The 19,269-nt window shown below is 36.8% G+C and overlaps 2 protein-coding genes across 8 annotated transcripts in view; both read left to right on the top strand.

Annotated features, from left to right (window-relative positions):
- The first annotated feature begins 238 nt into the window (after positions 1–238).
- Positions 239–14,578, top strand: LOC109092334 (myosin light chain kinase, smooth muscle). 3 transcript variants are annotated; one of them, XM_042757951.1, is made up of 17 exons: positions 239–1,103; positions 2,553–2,669; positions 2,861–2,926; positions 6,403–6,444; positions 6,647–6,774; positions 6,898–7,054; positions 7,781–8,086; positions 9,022–9,066; positions 9,175–9,265; positions 9,380–9,583; positions 10,145–10,362; positions 10,439–10,562; positions 11,823–11,975; positions 12,250–12,373; positions 12,503–12,593; positions 12,697–12,828; positions 13,300–14,578. In XM_042757951.1, exons 1-17 carry the CDS (start codon positions 464–466, stop codon positions 13,551–13,553), a joined length of 2,892 nt encoding a protein of 963 aa, XP_042613885.1. In that variant the 5' UTR covers positions 239–463; the 3' UTR covers positions 13,554–14,578. The 3 variants fall into 3 exon arrangements, with proteins under 3 accessions (XP_042613885.1, XP_042613886.1, XP_042613884.1); XM_042757950.1 differs by having other exon boundaries at positions 240–1,103; positions 9,175–9,266; positions 9,381–9,583; positions 12,694–12,828; XM_042757952.1 differs by lacking the exon at positions 6,403–6,444 and having other exon boundaries at positions 12,694–12,828.
- A 1,206-nt stretch (positions 14,579–15,784) lies between these two features.
- Positions 15,785–19,269, top strand: part of LOC109054507 (formin-like protein 2) — a 29,393-nt gene continuing 25,908 nt past the window's right edge. For 4 of the 5 annotated variants that reach the window (XM_042757945.1, XM_042757943.1, XM_042757941.1 and 1 more), the window contains exons 1-2: positions 15,785–16,383; positions 19,160–19,243. In XM_042757945.1, coding sequence (XP_042613879.1) covers positions 16,264–16,383; positions 19,160–19,243 — 204 coding nt within the window. In that variant the 5' untranslated portion in view covers positions 15,785–16,263. The remainder of the gene's footprint in view (positions 16,384–19,159; positions 19,244–19,269) is intronic. The other variant, XM_042757944.1, reaches the window with a different exon arrangement.

The following is a 19,269-nucleotide window of genomic DNA, read 5'->3' as shown; positions in this document are numbered from 1 at the left end:
GCTGATGCCCATACACTGGAAGTGTTTCCTTAATAAGGCAAAGGCGTTCCCCCCTTTGATGCCACATAGATATGAAATGTGTTCCTGTCTCCAATTAACCTATTATAGAATGGAGCCTAAGCTTTTAAACAATCCAATTCCACTCCCCACCCTCACATATCTCTCTCCTTCCCCTCTGTATGTCCTCTGTCTACTCTCGATTCTCTCCTCCCTCTTTCATTCTGGTCCAGAGGGGTTGTCCCAGGAGTGGGACAAGAGTAGGAAGAACAGAGAGTTGCACAGTGACTGGAAGCCACAGAGAGAGCAGGACCTCCACAAAGTCACTGGATCAGTGGGACTGTTCATACAACTGGACACCCATATCTACTTACAGCTTGTGGAACTGCAAGAAACCGTTACCAAAGGAGCTGAGAGGAATTGACGAAAGGAGATTTCATATATTTTGGTTAGCAAACAAAGCCAGATGACAGACTTCAGGGCAGCTCTAAAGCCCCGCTCGGGGCCTAAGCCAGGGTCTGAGATCAAGACAAGCACCCCAACAAAGGTTGACTTTAGATCATTGCTCAACAAGAAAGATGGTTCACCCAAAGCACCTGCTGCCACACCACCTCCAAGCAGTGCTCCTTCAGACTTAAGGTCTGTCCTAAACAAGAAGCAAGCACCAGAACCAGAGAAGACTGAGCAAAAAGAACAGCAATCATCAAAACTAGCACCCAAGACACCCCAGAAGGAAAATCAAACTGGTTTCAATGGTGTAAATGGTGGTGCAATTGATAAAAAGGTTAACGCAGCAACAGAGAAAAAAGCCAGCAGCATGCACACAGGAACAACTGAAAAAAAGGAGAAAGCCAGCCCAGAGAAGAAGACAAATGATGGACAGATAGCAGAGACAAATGACAAAAAGGCAAAAGTTGTGAATGGAGGAGAGAAGGATGCAGGAAAGCTGCCCATTTTCAAACAACCCCTCGGTGACATCACTGTGGTGGATGGAGAGAGGCTGAGGTTAGAGTGTCAGGTGACCTCTGACCCCCAAGCTGTCATCACCTGGATTCTTGATGGGAAAATTGTAAAGGCATCCAAGTTCATTATCTTATCACAGGAAGGTATGAAAGTAAAGATACATTTGACCGCAGTTTCACAATTACAATGCAAAATACTATTGATCTTGTTTTTTCTACACAGTTCTTTGTCTTTTGATTAACAGACATTTAAATGTGACAGACAGTTCCAATGAAATGTGATAACCTTGTCTCTGTAGAGTTATTTAATGATGAGGACAGCTTTTTAAACCTTTCAACCCAAATTCCTTACTTTAGTGTTCTGAGCTATGTCGTAAATCACATGCTGAGTGGAATGATCTTAAAGCTGAGGCTGATTCATTGCCAACTGGAGCGCTCAGTGATGTTATCTTGGTTCTTTGAGCTAATTCACATTAGGTTATTCGATCTGAGGATTTAAGGTCTCTCCAACCCTTTCCACTGACATGAGACAGAATGATGATCTGGGTCGCAATTAGAAAGTTCTGAAATAGACATAGAGGTTTCCCCCTAAATCAAACAGGGATGTGATTGGTGTTCCCTGCACTAATGCATTATCCAGTGCTTTAGGTTCTCAGTTGTTCTGGTGGATTTTATGTTTAGAAAGCAAGGGCCGGGTTCATCAAAATCTTTTTAAGTTTGTAAGAATGTTAAATTGTAAAAATGTGATTATTGAGAAATTCTTCAAATAATTTTCAAATAGTTTCTCAAAAACATATTTTTTGTTGTTGTTGTTGTTTGGTAACACTTTTGATTAGGGAACACATTCACTATTAAATAACAGTTTTCCCTCACTAAACTCCTAATTTGCTGTATAATGATAGTAAGGTAGTTCTTGTAATAGTTAGGTATGAGGTAGGGTTAAGGGGTCTAGAATACGGTCATGCAGAATAAGGCATTAATATGTGATTTATAAGAACTAATAAACAGCCAATGAAAGCATTTGTTTCTTCTGGTACTGAAAATATAAGACAAACAAGAGCTTTGTCCAGAGGTGATTGTGAAGCACATTTTAGAGTTCTTGAATTTGGTCGTTCAGCTTTTTTCTGTTAGAGCTGTTAATAACTAGAATTATTTACCGATTAATATTAGACAGTTTCCTACTTTTGCACAGTTTAAACTACATTTGAAAATATGGTTAAAGATGAGTCAGGTTTGACCATTGAATATTCTTTAAGGGATATAATTTCTATTATAGGGATATGTTTTGTAGTCATTTGGGTTGTAGGTTTTTTTTGGGGGGGGGGGTTATTGTATATGCTGTCACATTGATGTTTTTGTTATGTAATGTGTTTTGGTACTCTCCTGTCCAGGGACAGCAGATGAAATTTAGCTCTGTAGCTAATTGTCCCTGTTAAAGAGATTTAGTCTTTGCAAAGCCCTGCATTTAGATTTCAGTGAATACCAAGACTGAAAACAAAACTTCAATCATAAGACAATACTGTTGTCAGCTGCTACGTGTTTGAAAGGATGACACACACTTGTCATTCAATGCTACCTCTTGTTTTACATCAGGTGAAAAGTGTTCACTTGCAATCGACAAGGCTTTACTAGAGGATGAAGGACGCTACACATGTAGGGCAGAGAATGCACATGGTAAAGCAGAGTGTTCCTGTATGGTCACTGTAGATGGTAAGTGTCCTGTCTCCTAGACTTCTTCTTATCCATGTCATTGGAAACATACAGTAGAATTGAGTGAGGTTGCAATACCAATAAAAATACTTACAATAGCTAATTTCCCCCGGAACTTGGCATTTTATCTTATTTGAAACAAAAAGGAGAAAAAAAATATTGTTATATTCTTTTTTATTGCATTCCTCTAGATCCTTCTGACCCATCAGCAGATAAGAAGAACAGGAAGAGCTCTTCTGCAACTCCCACGACAGAACGTGAGTAAGAACACATGTTGTGGCCTGTTTACTTGAGCTGTTACTAGTTTATTTTTAAAGGGATAACAAGTTATTACTGTAATCCGTTACACAACCTGTCATAACCAAATCCTGTTTATCAACATGTCTTCCATTTGTGGAACATAAAAGGTGATATTATGAAGAATGTTCATGTTCCTCCTTTCCATATAATTAAAGTTTATGGGGACCAAGGGTTGACAAGCTCCAAAAACTACATAAAAGTAGTCCACAAAACTCATGGACTATATTCCAAGTTTTAATGGTCACCACTGACATTGAGTGTATGAAAAGGAGCAGCTTGGACATTAAGTTATAAATAACTAATTTTGTGCTCCACTGAAGAAAGAAAGTCCTAAAGGTTTCAATTTGAGGATGAGTAAACAATGACAGAATTTTCATACATGGGTGAACTATCCCCAAAAGTCCCCATGAAATCAGGTCATGCCTTATAATCACATTCACCAAATTAGAGCTGAGTGGTAATATACTTTACAGTTTTCGACGAAACAAGCAGTGGAGAGATTCTATACAGTTTTATGCAAAAGTTTGGGCACCCCTGATAATTATCATAATTTCAATTTATAATCTGCTAGGTTTTCGAAGCTGAAACTTCATTTTGATATATAATTTATACCTTATGGATAAATGAACATTTCAATTCTGAAATAACATTTATTGAATCAACAGAAACAATGCAATGTGGATCACAACAAAAACAGACAGGTGCAAAAATTTGGGTACCCCAATGGAATAATCACATCAGTATTTAGTAGAGCCACTTTTGCTGAAATAACAGCCTGTGGACGCTTCTTATAGCCACTGATAAGTGCCTGAATTCTGACTGCAGGTATTTTGGCTATTCTCCCTTGCAAAATGGCTGCCCAGTGTGGACAGCCTGCTTCAAGTCAATCCATAAATGTTTGATGATATTCAAGTCTGGGGACTGTGATGGCCATTCTAGAATACTGTGTCTGTGCCTGTGCATGAATTCCTTGGTAGATTTGAAGCAATGCTTTAGGTCATTGTCCTGCTGAAACAACCAACCCCCAGCGTAACTTCAACCTCTTGACTGATTCTTGAACATTGTTCTTAAAAATCTGCTTAAACTGGGTGGAATCCATGCAACTCTCAACTCTGATAAGGTTTCTAGTACCTGTGCCTGCCACACAGCTCCATAGCATGATGAACCCTACACCAAATTTAACAGTGGGGAGCAGGATCTTCTTTTCCACCAAGTAAAGCGCCTCTGGTGGTGACCAGATAACTCGATTTTAGTTTAATCTGTCCACAGAACATTATTCCAAAAATAATTCAGGCTCGTCCAGATGAGCCTTTGCATACCTCAAACGCTTCTGCTTGTTGGCAGTACACAGAAAAGGCTTTTTCTGCGTTACCCTTCCATTGAGCTGTTCCTTGTGCAAAGGGCGCTGGATTGTGGAATGATGTACAATGACATCATCAGCTGCGAGATGTTCTTGGAACACTTTGGAGGTGGTCTGTGGTTTGTCTGTGACCATTCTAACGATTCTTCGTTGTTGCCTTTCAGATTTTTTTTTTCAGTCAACCATATCTTTCTTTGACAAGGACTGTTCCTGTGGCCTTCCATTTTCTAACTATATTTCTGACTGTGGAAACAGAGACCTTAAACCTTTGTGAAAATTTTTGTACCGTTCTCCTAATTTATATTGACAAATTATCCTAGTTTTTAGTTCATTGGGGAGTTCTTTTGAGGTTCCCATGTTGCTACTTTCCAGTAGAGAATCAAGGAGAAGCACAACTAGCAATTAGCTACCTTAAATATCATTTTCCATGATGGGTTGCACCTTAGTTTTCAGTGTTAAGGTTCACTGAGCCTTAAATCAAATCAATATTGTGTTGTAATTAATCAGAAATAAGCGACTACAGGTATTAAAATCAACACAATTGAAATCAAAATTTTGCACAGCCTATTTTTCACATTTGACTTTATTTCATTCAATACAGTACTGCTACACTAAGAATTTTTGTCTGAAAAACATTACATTATGCAGATTTCTCTAGAAATTAAATGGCATATCACTATAATATTTTCTTATAAAGAAAGAGCTAATTATTATGCAACCTCAGAGGGGTGCCCAAACTTTTGCATATAACTGTATAGTACATATTGGCCTATAAACATAAGTATATGTATATGTACATAAACTGGGCGAGAATATAGTTACATTTTGTGATGATGTTAACAATCATACATCTGAAATTTGTAATGTAGTATATTTCTTTATATATAGCAATCCATTGTTTATGTTAAAAATCTTGTCTACAACGAACAACAAATATTCAATCTTGGCATACTGTAAATAGGCCTAGTGTTTGTTTTACCCTTCTTTGAGGCTGACCATATGTACTAGTAAATATTTTAGTAACCTTCCAAAAACCACAATAACTCACCATCTACGTTTATTTTCTCCTTATGTTGTCCTTAATCATCTGAAATGGTTGGCAAAAGCATTTAGTCCTTAATTCTGCTACATACAGAATTAAGGACTACATGAAAGAACATGAAAGATAGGAAAGAAGCAACTGACGATGAAGAGAAGGCCTAAAATGGTAGACTTCTGTGAGCTGAAACACATAAAGATCTGACTGTCCTCTCTGTCTTCCACACCCCTGTTCTCCCCCTTTCTCTGTCTCTCTATTTGGTCTGTGCTGAGTATTAGTGGGGTTTACATGTTGCATTGTTTCTTGACGGCGATCAAACCTTAAATAAATAGTTGAGAGAGAGAGAGAGCCACTGCTTCCTGGATCTTTGGAGACCCTATATTTAGCATGCCCATATAAGGGGAATTCCAGCAAGACACAGTGTCCACACAAACACTCTCTCCCTGGATGCTGATCAGGAGAGGCAGTTTCCTTAGAACCCCTGTCAATTCTCAGATGCAACCGTAGATGAATATTGACTAGTTATTTCCTTTGACATATAAATATAATGTCAGCAGGGCTGATAAGAGAATTGTTTAACAATGTAGAATAGAAAGTGTATTATTTGTCATTTTAAATGGAAGGAATAAATAATTATAATAGTTATAGTTATAGTTATAATAATATTTATAATAAAATATAACTTTGTTATATAACCAATATATAAAAGGACATAATGCAGATAAAGATTAATGTTGTTGTTGTTGTTGTTTTGACATTTTAAGATGTAATGTCCCATAACATAACAAGTAAAAAGACTTTCAAAGACAATGAACTCATTGCTATCATAAAACAAAAATAAATCTATTCATAAATAAATTCATAATAAAAACAATAGATATCATGTTACAATTACAATATGAGTGAAATGTCACATAAAAATGTCAAAATTGTCAAATCCTTCCAAAATGGTTATTTGGAAGGATTAATATATCTCTAAAGATACAGTAGGTGCCATATGTCTTACGTCAAAACATGCTCTATATCTTCTGCAGATGAAGCCAGAATAAAGAAGAAACCATCTCCCGCCAAACAGGGTAGGATTTCCCTTCCACTATCCCTTACATAACCATACAGACCCAAGGAATATTTGACCTGAAGGCCATGTACAGAGCCATGTTATTGTGTGATAAGCTGTCTTGCAAAATTCTGACACTAGACAGAAAGAGAAAATATGGAATAATTATTTTCCATGAGAGAGTTGAATATGAACATATGTTAACTTGTGATGCCATGCAGGTTCTCCGCCTCAGTTTCTGCAGTTCCCTGGAGATCAGAAGATCAGGGCAGGAGAAAAGGTGGAGCTGTTGGGCAACTTTGGAGGGACGGTACCCATAACTTGCACCTGGCTCAAATTTAAAAAGCCGGTAGGAAGGGTTGGGAAAGAACAGAGAGCTTGTAAGATGACAGATCAGTGGTTCCCAAACCATTTGAAATAAAGGCAACTCTTTATAGTGATTTTTGAAATTGTATACTTTTCTCCTGTTTAGATCCAGCCAGGAAGTGGAGGCATTTCCATAGAGACCACAGAGAACAGCAGTCAGCTGACAATCGCAGCAAGTGACCAGGATCACTGTGGTTGCTACACCCTAGAACTGCAGAATAAATTTGGCACCAAGCAGGCTTCACTCAACCTCACCATCGTAGGTATGGGAGTAAACAAAGACAGGAAGTGGCATACAAAAAGAAGAGGGAAGGAGGAAGATGGGATTATGAGAGACTGTATTGCATCACTGTGCATGTAACTTTATTTGCAGTTTGCAAAGCTCTACTTAATTTTAAATAGACTTTATTTATTTATTTATTTATTTATTTAATTTATTCATTCATTCATTCATTCATTTTATTTATTTATTTATTTGTGGTGGGGGGGTCACTAATTTCTATACAATCCTACTAAAAATGGCTGTTTGTGTCTGTTTCCAGTTAAAGGGATAGTCCATTCAAAAATGAAAATTCTGTCATTATTTACTCACCCTCATGTTGTTCCAAACCTGTATGCACTTCTTTCTCTACAGAAAACAAAATAAGATATGAAGAATGGTTAACATTGACCAATTGTTTGTTTGTTTTGGTCCATAAAATGGAAGTCAAAGGGAACCAGAATTGTTTGGTTGCAAGCATTTTTCAAAATATCTTCTTTTATGTTCCACAGAAAAATGAAAACCATACAGTGTTGTAAATGATGACAAAATCTGGGTGCACTATTCCTTAAATATCAGTATTAAGAATATCTGAGTTTGCATTTTGATAAAACATATTAACATAAACAATATTTACTAGTAGTCTCCCTATCTTTCTATGCATTGCTTTCTACTTTCTATGCATTTCTTTTCTACTATTACTGACCTCTCCAATGTAAACCTGTGTCAGATAAGCCAGATCCCCCAGCCGGCATCCCTGCTGCCTCTGACATCCGCAGGTCCTCACTCATCCTCTCCTGGTATGGTCCCACTTATGATGGAGGAAGCATTGTCCAGTCCTACAACCTGGAGATCTGGAATTCCATTGACAACACATGGAATGACCTCACTTCCTGTAACAGCACCTCATACCATGTCCAGAACCTTCTCGTTGACCGTCAGTATAAATTCCGTGTTCGAGCTGTTAATGTGTATGGAGTTGGAGAGCCCAGTGCAGAATCTGAGCCAATTAAAGTGGGAGTGGAGGAGGTAACAGGTGAGAAAGAAAATCTGCTTAATAGTGAGATACATTCTGTTACTGTTGATTGAGAAAGAATCAGTGGGATCCAAAAGTATGAAGCCACTAGTGAAAATGCCTATATTTTGCATTATTTTCTGATATAATACAAACATTTTCATGAAAAATTATATCATCATTATGACAATTTTAATGAAAAGTTGAGAAATGCACATGAATTTCATAATTCATTGAGCTGGTATAAACTCCACAAGTCTTATAATATCATATGCATAAATTAATATTACTGTACAATATTTTATCAAATGTAATGTGTCAAATGTATTAATATTCTATGAAACTATGGCAGCATCAATCAAGTTTTATAGTATATTATGTATAAATTAATATTATCAATATTAGGCAATATTTTATCAAATGTGATTAGTGAAATGTATTACTATTTTGTCAAATTGATTAGGTTATTGTATATATGTTACATTTAACAATGATCTTACAATGTAACATTATATGAGTGAATCAGTATTATCCATATTATACAATCAATAATATAAAAATGTAAGGTATCAAATGCACTTTATTGTATCAATATTATTCGTGCATTTGATACATCACATTTCACATATTGTAAGATCATTGTTAAATGTAATACATACAGAGAATTTAAAATTGTTAAATGAAATGTATATACACATTATACAGAAATACAGAATAAAATGAAAAAAGGGGAAACATACATGTACACATAGGACGGGAGAAGGACTAAAACCTTACTTTTTTCTTTCCTTTTTTATTCAAAAGCCAGATTTTGTTCAGGTTTAATTGGAAAACATACTGTATATTCATGGTGTCAGACAACTGAACCCAAAAAATATAAATCTGATGAGCTAATGCACTACTTAAAAATTAAGCTTTCATATTTATTCATAAACATTCATATTTTATTTCTCCAGAGAAAAAGGAAGAGGAGGAAGTTGGAGCCACTGTGTCTGATGATGGTATGAAGTTCAAAGCAATTAGCCCACCATTCCATCCTTCTTGAATCCAGAGTTTACTAACATGACTCCCACATGGTCAGTCTGACACATATCCTGTTCATTTCACAGATGAGGAGAAAGAACCAGAATACAGAGATGTGGTCATTAAGAAAGACTGTAGCGTTAAAGATTTCTATGATATAGAGGACCGCTTAGGAACGTAAGAGATGCATCTGTCATATCCACCATCAGCATTATCAATATAACACATCATTTTGGATTTACTGTACCAGATATTTCTTCCAATTCACACTGCCTTTCTCCTATCTCAACAGGGGAAATTTGGTCAAGTCTTCAAACTCGTAGAAAAGTCCACCAAGAAGGTATGGGCAGGGAAGTTCATCAAGACATTCTCACAGAAGGAAAAAGAAAATGTGAGGCAAGAGATTGGCATCATGAACAGCCTCCACCACTCCAAACTGGTGCAGTGTGTGGACGCCTTTGAGGGAAAATCTGACATGGTCATGGTTTTAGAAATGTGAGTCCCTAACCTATCTTCTGTCTTCTAAGCAGAAAGACTAATGTGATATAGGTTGACTGAATAAAAGCTTTCAGAAAAAGGCCATCAGTCATGTTCCAGGTTGGGAGGGATGATCAAGTTACGTCACTTTGGTGAACCTACCTTGTGTTCCCTGGTGTCTTTGAACAGGCAGAAATGTTTGGTAGTTGTTTTTTCAGCACCTTTAAATCATTCCACCAGTTTAGCTTTTTATGGTGAGAGTGGAATGTAAAATCCAGCATCCTTTGATTGGAGCAGTGCATGTCACATGTCCTTATATAGTGAGATGGAGAAACAGGGAGGTGGAGAGAAGAAAGTGTGGATGCTTCACACTCTGCTTCAGCTTGGCAGCCATGATGGAAAATAGCCCAGAATTAAATCTCTGTAAGAGAATTGTTTAGCCCTCCAGGCACAGACACTGTTCATTTGGTTGTTAAATGGAATGCGTATAAACAGTTCTAATGCACTGAGATCGCAGTCTGACAGTGATTGGTTAGCGTCACTTAACGATAATGTCATTGTGGTCCCCATTGGCTGCAGAATTTCTGGCGGCGAGTTGTTTGAGCGAATCGTTGATGAGGATTTCGAGCTGACTGAGCGAGAGGTGATTAAGTACATGCTGCAGATCATTGATGGAGTCCAGTTTATCCACAAGCAGGACATTGTCCACTTGGACCTCAAACCCGAGAACATCATGTGCATCAACAAGACAGGAAGCAAGATCAAGCTCATTGATTTCGGACTTGCTCGAAGGCTAGGTAAACAAGTGCAAACAACTGAAAAAGCAAACAGCGTCTTGTTTTCTGGCACAGTTTTAATTCTTTTTTTTTTCAGAGGATTCTGGCTCTCTGAAGGTTCTGTTTGGAACTCCTGAGTTTGTAGCTCCTGAAGTGATTAACTATGAGGCTATCAGCTACCCGACAGACATGTGGAGTATTGGCGTCATCTGTTACATTCTGTGAGTGATAAATCAGTATCTCAGCTACATCAGTATCACTCGTCCAACAGCCGCTAACAACCATGGCATGTAAAGACAAAGTAATCAGTGCTGAGGACTGAAAACATTTCCTTTTAAGGCCCTTATTAGTTTTCGGACAACTCGCTGTCCAAGCTTGCTTTTTCAATTTCAAACACAATTTTGATTCCTGGAGGTAGAGTATAAATATTTAAACTGACTAGTGTCAGTTACTTTTATCTTCAGGTTACAAGAGGCTAATGGCCCCCTGTGGTAAAAGGCCTTTTTTTTTTCAAAACTAAATAGCTATTAAAAAATAAATAAATAACACCTCAACAAGTTCCTAAACATCTTTTTGATTCTATGAACTGCAAGTTTTATTCAGTTTTATTGAAGGTGATTGAAGGTGATAGAATCAGTCTTTTTTTTTTTTTTTTGAAAAAATAAAAATTAGTTGCTCCACCCTGATCCAATAAACATTGCCTCTACTGTAAACTGTATCACTACATTACTATCTCTAAACTTTAAGACGTTTAGCATTTCTTTTTACAGAATACACACTTCATTGAATATGTTATACCATAATAATAATGTATATATAGAATATACACTATATTTATAATGAATACTGAATATATACACGTTCAAACATTTGGTGCTAGTAATGTTTTTTTGAAAAATTCACTAATATTCACCAAGGCTGTATTTATTTGATCAAAAATACAGTTTAAAATGTAATGTTGTAAAATATTATTGCCATTTAAAATAGTTGCTTTCTACTTGAATATATTTTAAAATGTAATTTATTCCTCTCAAAAACTGATTTTGCAGCAGCTCCAATCTTAAGTGTGACATGATCCTTCAGAAACCATTCTAATATGTAGATTTTTTTTTCCTTTTTTTTAGCATTGCTACATAATTATTTGTAGAAATTGTGGTACATTTTTAAACAATTATTTGACAAATACACAAAAAAACAGCATTTATTTTAAATAGAACTTTTTAATCAATTTAATGCATCCTTGCTGAATTTAAAAATTTGGGTAAAAAATATTTTTAATAAATTAATAGTTTTCTTAATTTATTAAAAAAAAAAATTGAATGACAGTCTATATTTTTTCATTCTCATATGTCTTGGGACCAGAAAAAATTATTTACCATAAGGGATGCTTTTAGTCCTGTTATACAGTATATCACATTTTGGATGTGCGCTAAAAGAATCAAAGATTATTGCCTAATACCATTCCTCTTGTTTATCCTCAGCGTCAGTGGTCTTTCTCCATTCATGGGAGATAACGACAATGAAACCCTTGCCAATGTCACCTCAGCCACCTGGGATTTTGAGGATGAGGCGTTTGATGAGATTTCAGATCAGGCGAAAGACTTCATCAGCAGTCTTCTAAAAAAGGACATGAGGTAAGTTAAACAAATACCTTTGCAGAGCACTCTATAGATGGACAGGAAGCACATTTCTTGAACAGCTTCTTGACATTTCTTGAGCTCTTGACATAGACCCCTAACATGCTAACGACTAACCAAGAAACCAGTAAAATTTAAATTATTGTAAATGGAGGTTGTAATGGGCAAAGTAAATTACAGTATCACTCAAATTTAGTTCATGCTGAATGTTGAGAAGACAACTTTAAGCATTTGATCTGGATTCTGTGACCCTATAAATGCCACTCCGTAGGGCCAGATTGACCTGCGCTCAGTGTTTGGAGCACTCTTGGCTCAAACAGGACACCAGAAATATGGAGGCTAAACAACTGTCCAAAGAGAGAATGAAGAAGTACATCCTGAGACGCCGCTGGCAGGTGAGAGCACTGGCGTTTATTTTGAATTATTTGTTAGACAAAGAATGAATTTCTATGAGTTACATGGGAAACTGTTTTCTTGGTGGAAGGGACCAAGCTTAGTCTTCATGTTTGAGAGTATCTGTGCAGAAAACAGGGAATGCAGTGCGAGCCATCTCCAGGTTCAGCTCTAAGGGAATGTTAGGCGGAATTGGCCCAAAGAAAAGCTCCCCAACTGAAGGTAATGATCCAGCAACCAATATGCAGCAACACTGCATATTAAATGTCATATTTGTTAAAATATTGATTGCATATAAATAAATGAGTGTGTGTGTGTTTAGAAGATCCTCCTGCAAAGTTCCTTGAGAGTGTGGAGGATGAAAACCACACCCCTGTGGCCCCCAGCTTCTCCTCTGTCATACAGGATGTAGAAGTGGTGGAAGGCAGTGCTGCCCGCTTTGACTGCAAGATCGAGGGTAATGACCTTTATTATTACCTCTCTTACCTTAAAATTCCATCAGCTATTTGGTTGAGCAGTTAACAAATGTGTATTTTTAAAATATCTTTTAATCTCCTTTAGGATTTAAAATGAAAATAGTTGCTGTTATACCTATATTGTGAGGATTGTTTTTACCTTCTTCTCTCCCTGTAATATGGTAATGTTCAAAAGTCATAACTAATGAAAAGGCCTGGCAATATGGTTGGAGATTCGATCATCATGAGTCAGAAAATTAGCAAATTCGGGCTGGGTATGATTAATAATGTTTACACTTGCACCATATGGCCCACTATTCTTTATACTGATGTTTAAATATATGCCCTTAGGGTTATTCATTGGTGGACCAAAGGTAAATGACTGTTGCTGTGTAGTCCACTTGCATTTGAATTGAATTTTTAACAGCGTTTTTTGATTTATTGCTGATTTACTGTGTTTTCTGAACACAAAGGCTACCCAGACCCTGAGGTTGTATGGTACAAGGACGACCAGCCTATTAAGGAGACACGTCACTTCCAGATTGACTATGAAGAGGATGGCCACTGTAGCCTGGTGATCTCAGAGGTTTGTCCCGATGATGATGCCAAGTACACCTGCAAAGCCGTCAACAGTCTGGGAGAGACCACCTGTACTGCTGAACTGATGGTGGAGTTTATGCAGGAGGAGGATGGAGAGGGTGACGCTGAAGTAGAGGAAGAGGATTGAATAATGATGGAAACAGGAGTGGATACTGATGGAGAAGTGAAGGACGATATGAGACAGAGGAGGAGAATGACTGAATACCACAGGAACTATGAATATCTTAAACATTTGACACCATTTCGATTCTTTTTTTTTACACCATCTTCATATTTCTTCTTACTGCCTAGAATAGTTTGGAAAGAGCAACCGTTTTGGGGTAAAACTTTTTGCCATGATCTCAGACATTCCAGCTTGTGCCATTCTGTCCAGACAATTGTCCCGGCTGATTTACCAAAAGGGTAGTTACAAAACTGAATGTGACAACCATATGCCTGTATAGCAACCATTTGATGCAATGAAAAAAATCCACCACTTGTTTTATCATTACATTGAAATCCATGAAATCATCCATTGAAAAATCCATTGAAATCATCCATGTCAGTAATTTTGTGAGTCAGTATACTTTTATGCGCACATTTGACATTTTAGGTCTGCACTGCAGTGCAATCTAGTGGTATAAACATGACAGTTCTTCCTCTAATAACAATAGTCTAGTCTATATGGTGACAGAATCAATATGAAGACCATTTAAATACTGTTGGAGACCTTACTGTATGAAGATATTAACTAAGGATTATATTATTGTTTTAAGAAAGTGACCATCAGTTGACTCCTGAAATACAAAGAACTGTCTGTGCTGTTTGCACTTTGAATTCATTTTGCCGAGTAAATTCACTTGCATGACAGAGCAATGAGGTGAATTTTGTGCAGGAACCTGCAATACAACCTCTGATATGATATTTAGAAACCCTGTATAGGCTTCTGCTGCCTTTGAGTGTCTGCACTCTTACTCTGTTTTGTCTTATCTTTTGATTTTTTACTTAACATATAATGCTTTACATTTCCCATCACATCAGAAGATATTAAAACTTATAACAGAAAACAGCAACAAATCTAAGTGGCCATGTATGTCAGTTTTGGTTTATTCAGCATAATTGGCAGCGATTTTCTGAACTGTGGATATATAAATAAAGTGTTTCCCTTCTGTGCTTCTGTGACATTTATGTTGTTTGTTTATCAAAATTACAGTTATTTAGAGATTTATATTTTCATCATATTGGCATGCAATGCCACTATTTCTTTACAGGAAGTTCAAAGTACAGCATGACCCTTGTGAAAAAGAAGTGCACGTAATTGTACTGAATGTGTACTTCAAATTCTGGAAGAATATGTATAAAAAAAATTAATAAAAAAACTGTACTTGCATATATTTTAGTATTAATCAAATAAAAGGCCAATTAAGTGTACTTAAAAGAGTATATCATGACTGTTCACATGTAATCAATCTTATGTTTGTGCTATATAGTTTCATTTAGTCTGTAAGGAAATATCCATTGCATGACATGTCTCAAATTTACCCTCCCAAAACTGCACAATCTGTCTTCACTGGAATTATTGAAATAGTTAACCTCATTAATTACAAGGAGGTGTCTACATACTTTTGGTCTTTAATGAACTTGAAGAGGAATCAGGATTCCTTCAGGGCTTTAGTGGAATACACAGATGACAACAGGAGCAGTTTACTAAATTTAACAATACATTGTATACATTAATTTATATAGCTAATGCTTTACCAACCAAACTATTAAAATTTGATTGTTACTGTAAATATATTATAATTTATACATTAAAATATATCATATAATATTAAGCACACAGGTAATGCAATGAAAGGTCATATGGTGATTAAAAAAAAAACATAAATAAATAAATAAATAAATAAATAAATAAATAAATAAATAAATAAATAATACCACATAAAAATGCCATAAATATAACACTGACTGTTGGAAAGTTTTTCAATAAAGTATATATTATAGGTGATAATAGCCTATATCCTATGCATAATGTTAACTTAAACTCATACAATAACATTTATTATTTTTTCCTTCTTTTCCGTTAAAGTCTAATTATCCTAGTATTCCACCGTGTGCAAAGCTGTTATGAAAGGAAATGGTGGCTATTTTGAAGAACCTAATAATAAAATAAAACATAAAATAAAAAAAAATAATGCACAACATAACATAATAAAAACACAGGTGTTTCTACAATAAACTACAATAAATGCACTTTCTGAGTCGGATTTTTAGAACGTTATAATAAATAAAGCTATAATGTCGCAGATGTGCTGCCCAAACTACAAATACCGGCATGCAACAGAACAAAACATTGCCTCCCCCTCGACTCCTCAGCGTGGCTTTTTGGCACTCCCCAGCGGGGGATTGGTGCTGAAAGGCTTCATTGTGTCGGGGATTGAATGGGGGAGTTTGCGTTTAGTCGAAGTCCGTCTGTTATCATCCACACAGCGCGGATTAACTGGCCTGCCCGAGTCCGAGCCATGCGCGTTATCATGCCGCAAACCTCCAGCGGTGCATTCATAGCGCATGATACAGATAAATGCGCCCAGCTTCAGACCTGCTGTTGAGTGAACGATGCTCAACAGCTCCGAAAAATGAACTGAGGGCCCGACAGATATGGATTAACAATGTAGGGATGCTCTTGTCGAATTCTCGCATCTGATACAGAGCTCTGCGGGTTTGCATCGATGGAGAGGGTGTCTGGTCACCTTTAAAAGCCTGCACTATCTTTTTTGATTGCTTTTTGCCTTTTGATTACATTTTGGGGCTGAATACGTTTTCCAAAGGGTTTACCGTCGCTAGGCATCAGACAAAACATGGGGAACGCAGAAAGTATGGATGCTCAGCTCACAGATTTCAGGGCGAGGGGCAGCAAACCCCCTAAACTGCCCATGCCGGACCCGGCCGAACTGGAGGAGAGATTTGCAATCGCACTGGTAATTTTCACTTATATACTAAAAAGCCATATCGATGTAACTGTATCATGTGCACAGCTAGCATGGAAGCTGGCAGCCCACGCCAGCACACACGCCTCTATTGTGTGCGGTTGGCAGTGTGCATTGCTTTGATGCTGTTTGCGCGTGCATGATAGCTACTAATTGCAGGCGCGCGGCACTTTTATTATGGAATCCTTTGGGGTTTTGATCTGTTTTAGCGACACTAGAATTGTGATCTTGGATATATATTTTCTTATTGCGGCAATTATGCATTTATGTGTGATTTAAGGAGTCTACCCAGTCATCGCAACGTGCTCTGTAGGCCACTGTATTCCCTGCATTTGTTTTTCTATTACATTATTTTAGGTGCTGGACTTAACATAACCAATAACCCGTGAAGCATGAAAAGTACTTGCACTTCTTTAGATACAGATAGAGTTACCATGTCATTATTATCTTGCTGGTTAATATTTCAGCCAGTGGCACAACCTGTCTGATTGTTGTCTGGTAAAGGGGTCTGAAATGCTTCAGTTTGTCACGAAAGGCTCTTCAGATAATGTCTTGAGGGATATACATGATATCTATCCTGTGATTTAATTCTCTCATCAGAATCCAGCTTGCAGTCTATTAAAATTACATTTGGAGTGGTACAAACCCCCCCAAGAGACCCTAAATTTCCCCTCGGAGATCAATAAAGTGTAACTAACTGTTTCTGTATTGTACCACTGACTTTGATCAGACCTGTTTTCTTATTAATATTAGCTGGTCCTGTTCATGTTTGTAATTGCAGTGCCTTGATTAATTTGATGGATTCAAAACCACATTCTTTTGACAAGCTTTACATGTGAAGTACTCAAAGGTCTTTAATCAATGCACTTAGAATAGGTCATCTGTTACTTATCTCCCTGATTTGATTTTCAGGGTGTCCTCCAAACAGACACACATCATTTGCTTACATTAGAGACCTGGCCACAGAACACTCAAGATTTAATCAGTGCATTGAGAATCAAAAGTCTGCAAATCAGCATAACCGCTTCATGCCATGTGTGCATGTGTGTGGGCATGTCTGTCTGTTTGTGTCTGTATTTGTGCCTGAGAGAGGAGAAACGGAGCGGGGGGAGTGAATGCAAATTGGTTAATGCTGCCTCGTTCTTCACAGATTTGCATCACAAATTCTGTCTCAATAGAGTTAGCTTTTGCAGCCCAAGTCTCTTCACCCTCTTCCACATGTTGGGCACTGCTGCTGTGTTTTCATTTGATGCTCAGACTGTTTGATTTCCAGAGCTTTTCTCTCATTAATCATTTAGTCAATCTTGGGCTTGGCTTATTATGGCCAAATAGAAGAACAGAAAGTAACCTGAAAAACGCATGAGAAACTAACAGTATGTTTCAGTCAGTTATCTTTGACGGGCTCAGTTAAATTATTTAAATATCATTTAAATTAATGCAATTGATTAATCTGATTGAACTCTATCAATCCATTATATTATTTTATATTTGTAGAATTAGCACATATGGACCAAGTGTGTAACATACAAGTAAAAACCACTTTGGAGATATTTTTCACTAAATTTCATGGAGTATAAAAGAAAAGGTTTCATTCTTGGTTTCCCTCTCTAAATATGCATGTCTTAAAGGAATATTTCCGCCAAAAATTAATATTAATATTTTGCTGACAGTTTACTTACCCTCAGGCCATAGATGTAGATGAGTTTGTTTGTTCATTGGAAGAGATTTGGAGAAATTTAACATTACTTTACTTGGATCCTTTACTTGGAGTTAATGGGTGCCGTCAGAATGAAAGTTCAAACAGCTGATGAAAACATCACAAGTAATCCACACAGCTCCAGTCTATCAATTAATGTCTTGTGAAATGAAAAGTTGCGTATTTGTAAAATTTGAGTCCTCTATCCATAGTATCGCTTTCTCCAGAGAAACCAGAGAATCAGGAGTAAAATGTGCACAGATCAAGCAAAACATTTAAAAAAGCATTTAAAAACAAAATGTAAGAATTTTGATGTAAGAGCGTGGTGGACTTTTACACTCGAGGAAGCATCATTATGGTTTATGAACTGGTATTTTGTCCAGAAGTGACAGTTTTAACAGGACACATTAATAATGCTTTTGTTTCAGACAAACACAATTTTTTTTACTTCGTAAGATTTTATTTGATGGACTGAAGTCCTAAGGATTGCTTGTGAATTATTGTGATGTTTTTATCAGCTGTTTGAACTGTCATTCTGACGGCACCCATTCACTGCAGAGGATCCATTGGTGAGCAATACTAAATTGGTGATGTAATACAGAAGTCTCTTCAGATGAAGAAACAAACTCATCTACATCTTGCATTTTAGACAGAATCTTCTTTTTGAGTGAACTGTTCCTTTAGGGAGGCACTGTCATTAAAGTTTCATTAAATTCAGACAGCTTTTTTTAATGCTGGTGATATTCTGTATGAAGGTGCAGATATTTGTATTCTGTATGATTGTTGCAGAGGAGAATTTTGCTGTTCTGAAGATATTTAGTCTGTTCAAACTGAAACCATGTTTGAACTTAGATCAGAGATGGGACAAAATAGTAAATAGGTTACACACTGCCTAGTGACATATTTGTTTTTGAACCACTTGCAAAGAAAAATCCACGGTGTCTCAGGAAATTTCAAGAATAGCTATTTAGCTTTTCATCATTTGTGTTTTTGATGAACATGGTACATACAGAATGCTTCAAATGTATGATAAAAAAGAATGTTAATTCTCTCTCTTTCTGTCTTTCTCAGAACTCTATGAACCTTCCACCGGATAAAGTGAGGCTCCTTAGACAGTATGACAATGAAAAAAAATGGGAACTGATATGTGATCAGGTGAGAGTGTCTGTTTACATGCGTTC

Source organism: Cyprinus carpio, chromosome A6 (genome assembly GCF_018340385.1).
Source record: "Cyprinus carpio isolate SPL01 chromosome A6, ASM1834038v1, whole genome shotgun sequence".
Lineage (NCBI taxonomy): Eukaryota > Metazoa > Chordata > Actinopteri > Cypriniformes > Cyprinidae > Cyprinus > Cyprinus carpio.
Note: the sequence above shows the minus strand (reverse complement) of the source record. Positions and strands in the feature narration are given on the sequence as shown.

Coding starts and splice junctions, on each gene's coding strand:
- LOC109092334 (XM_042757950.1), top strand. CDS start 464: ATGACAGACTTCAGGGCAGCTCTAAAGCCCCGCTCGGGGCCTAAGCCA. Junction 2,927..6,402: donor TGCAACTCCCACGACAGAAC/GTGAGTAAGAAC, acceptor TATCTTCTGCAG/ATGAAGCCAGAATAAAGAAG. Junction 9,584..10,144: donor ATGGTCATGGTTTTAGAAAT/GTGAGTCCCTAA, acceptor CATTGGCTGCAG/AATTTCTGGCGGCGAGTTGT.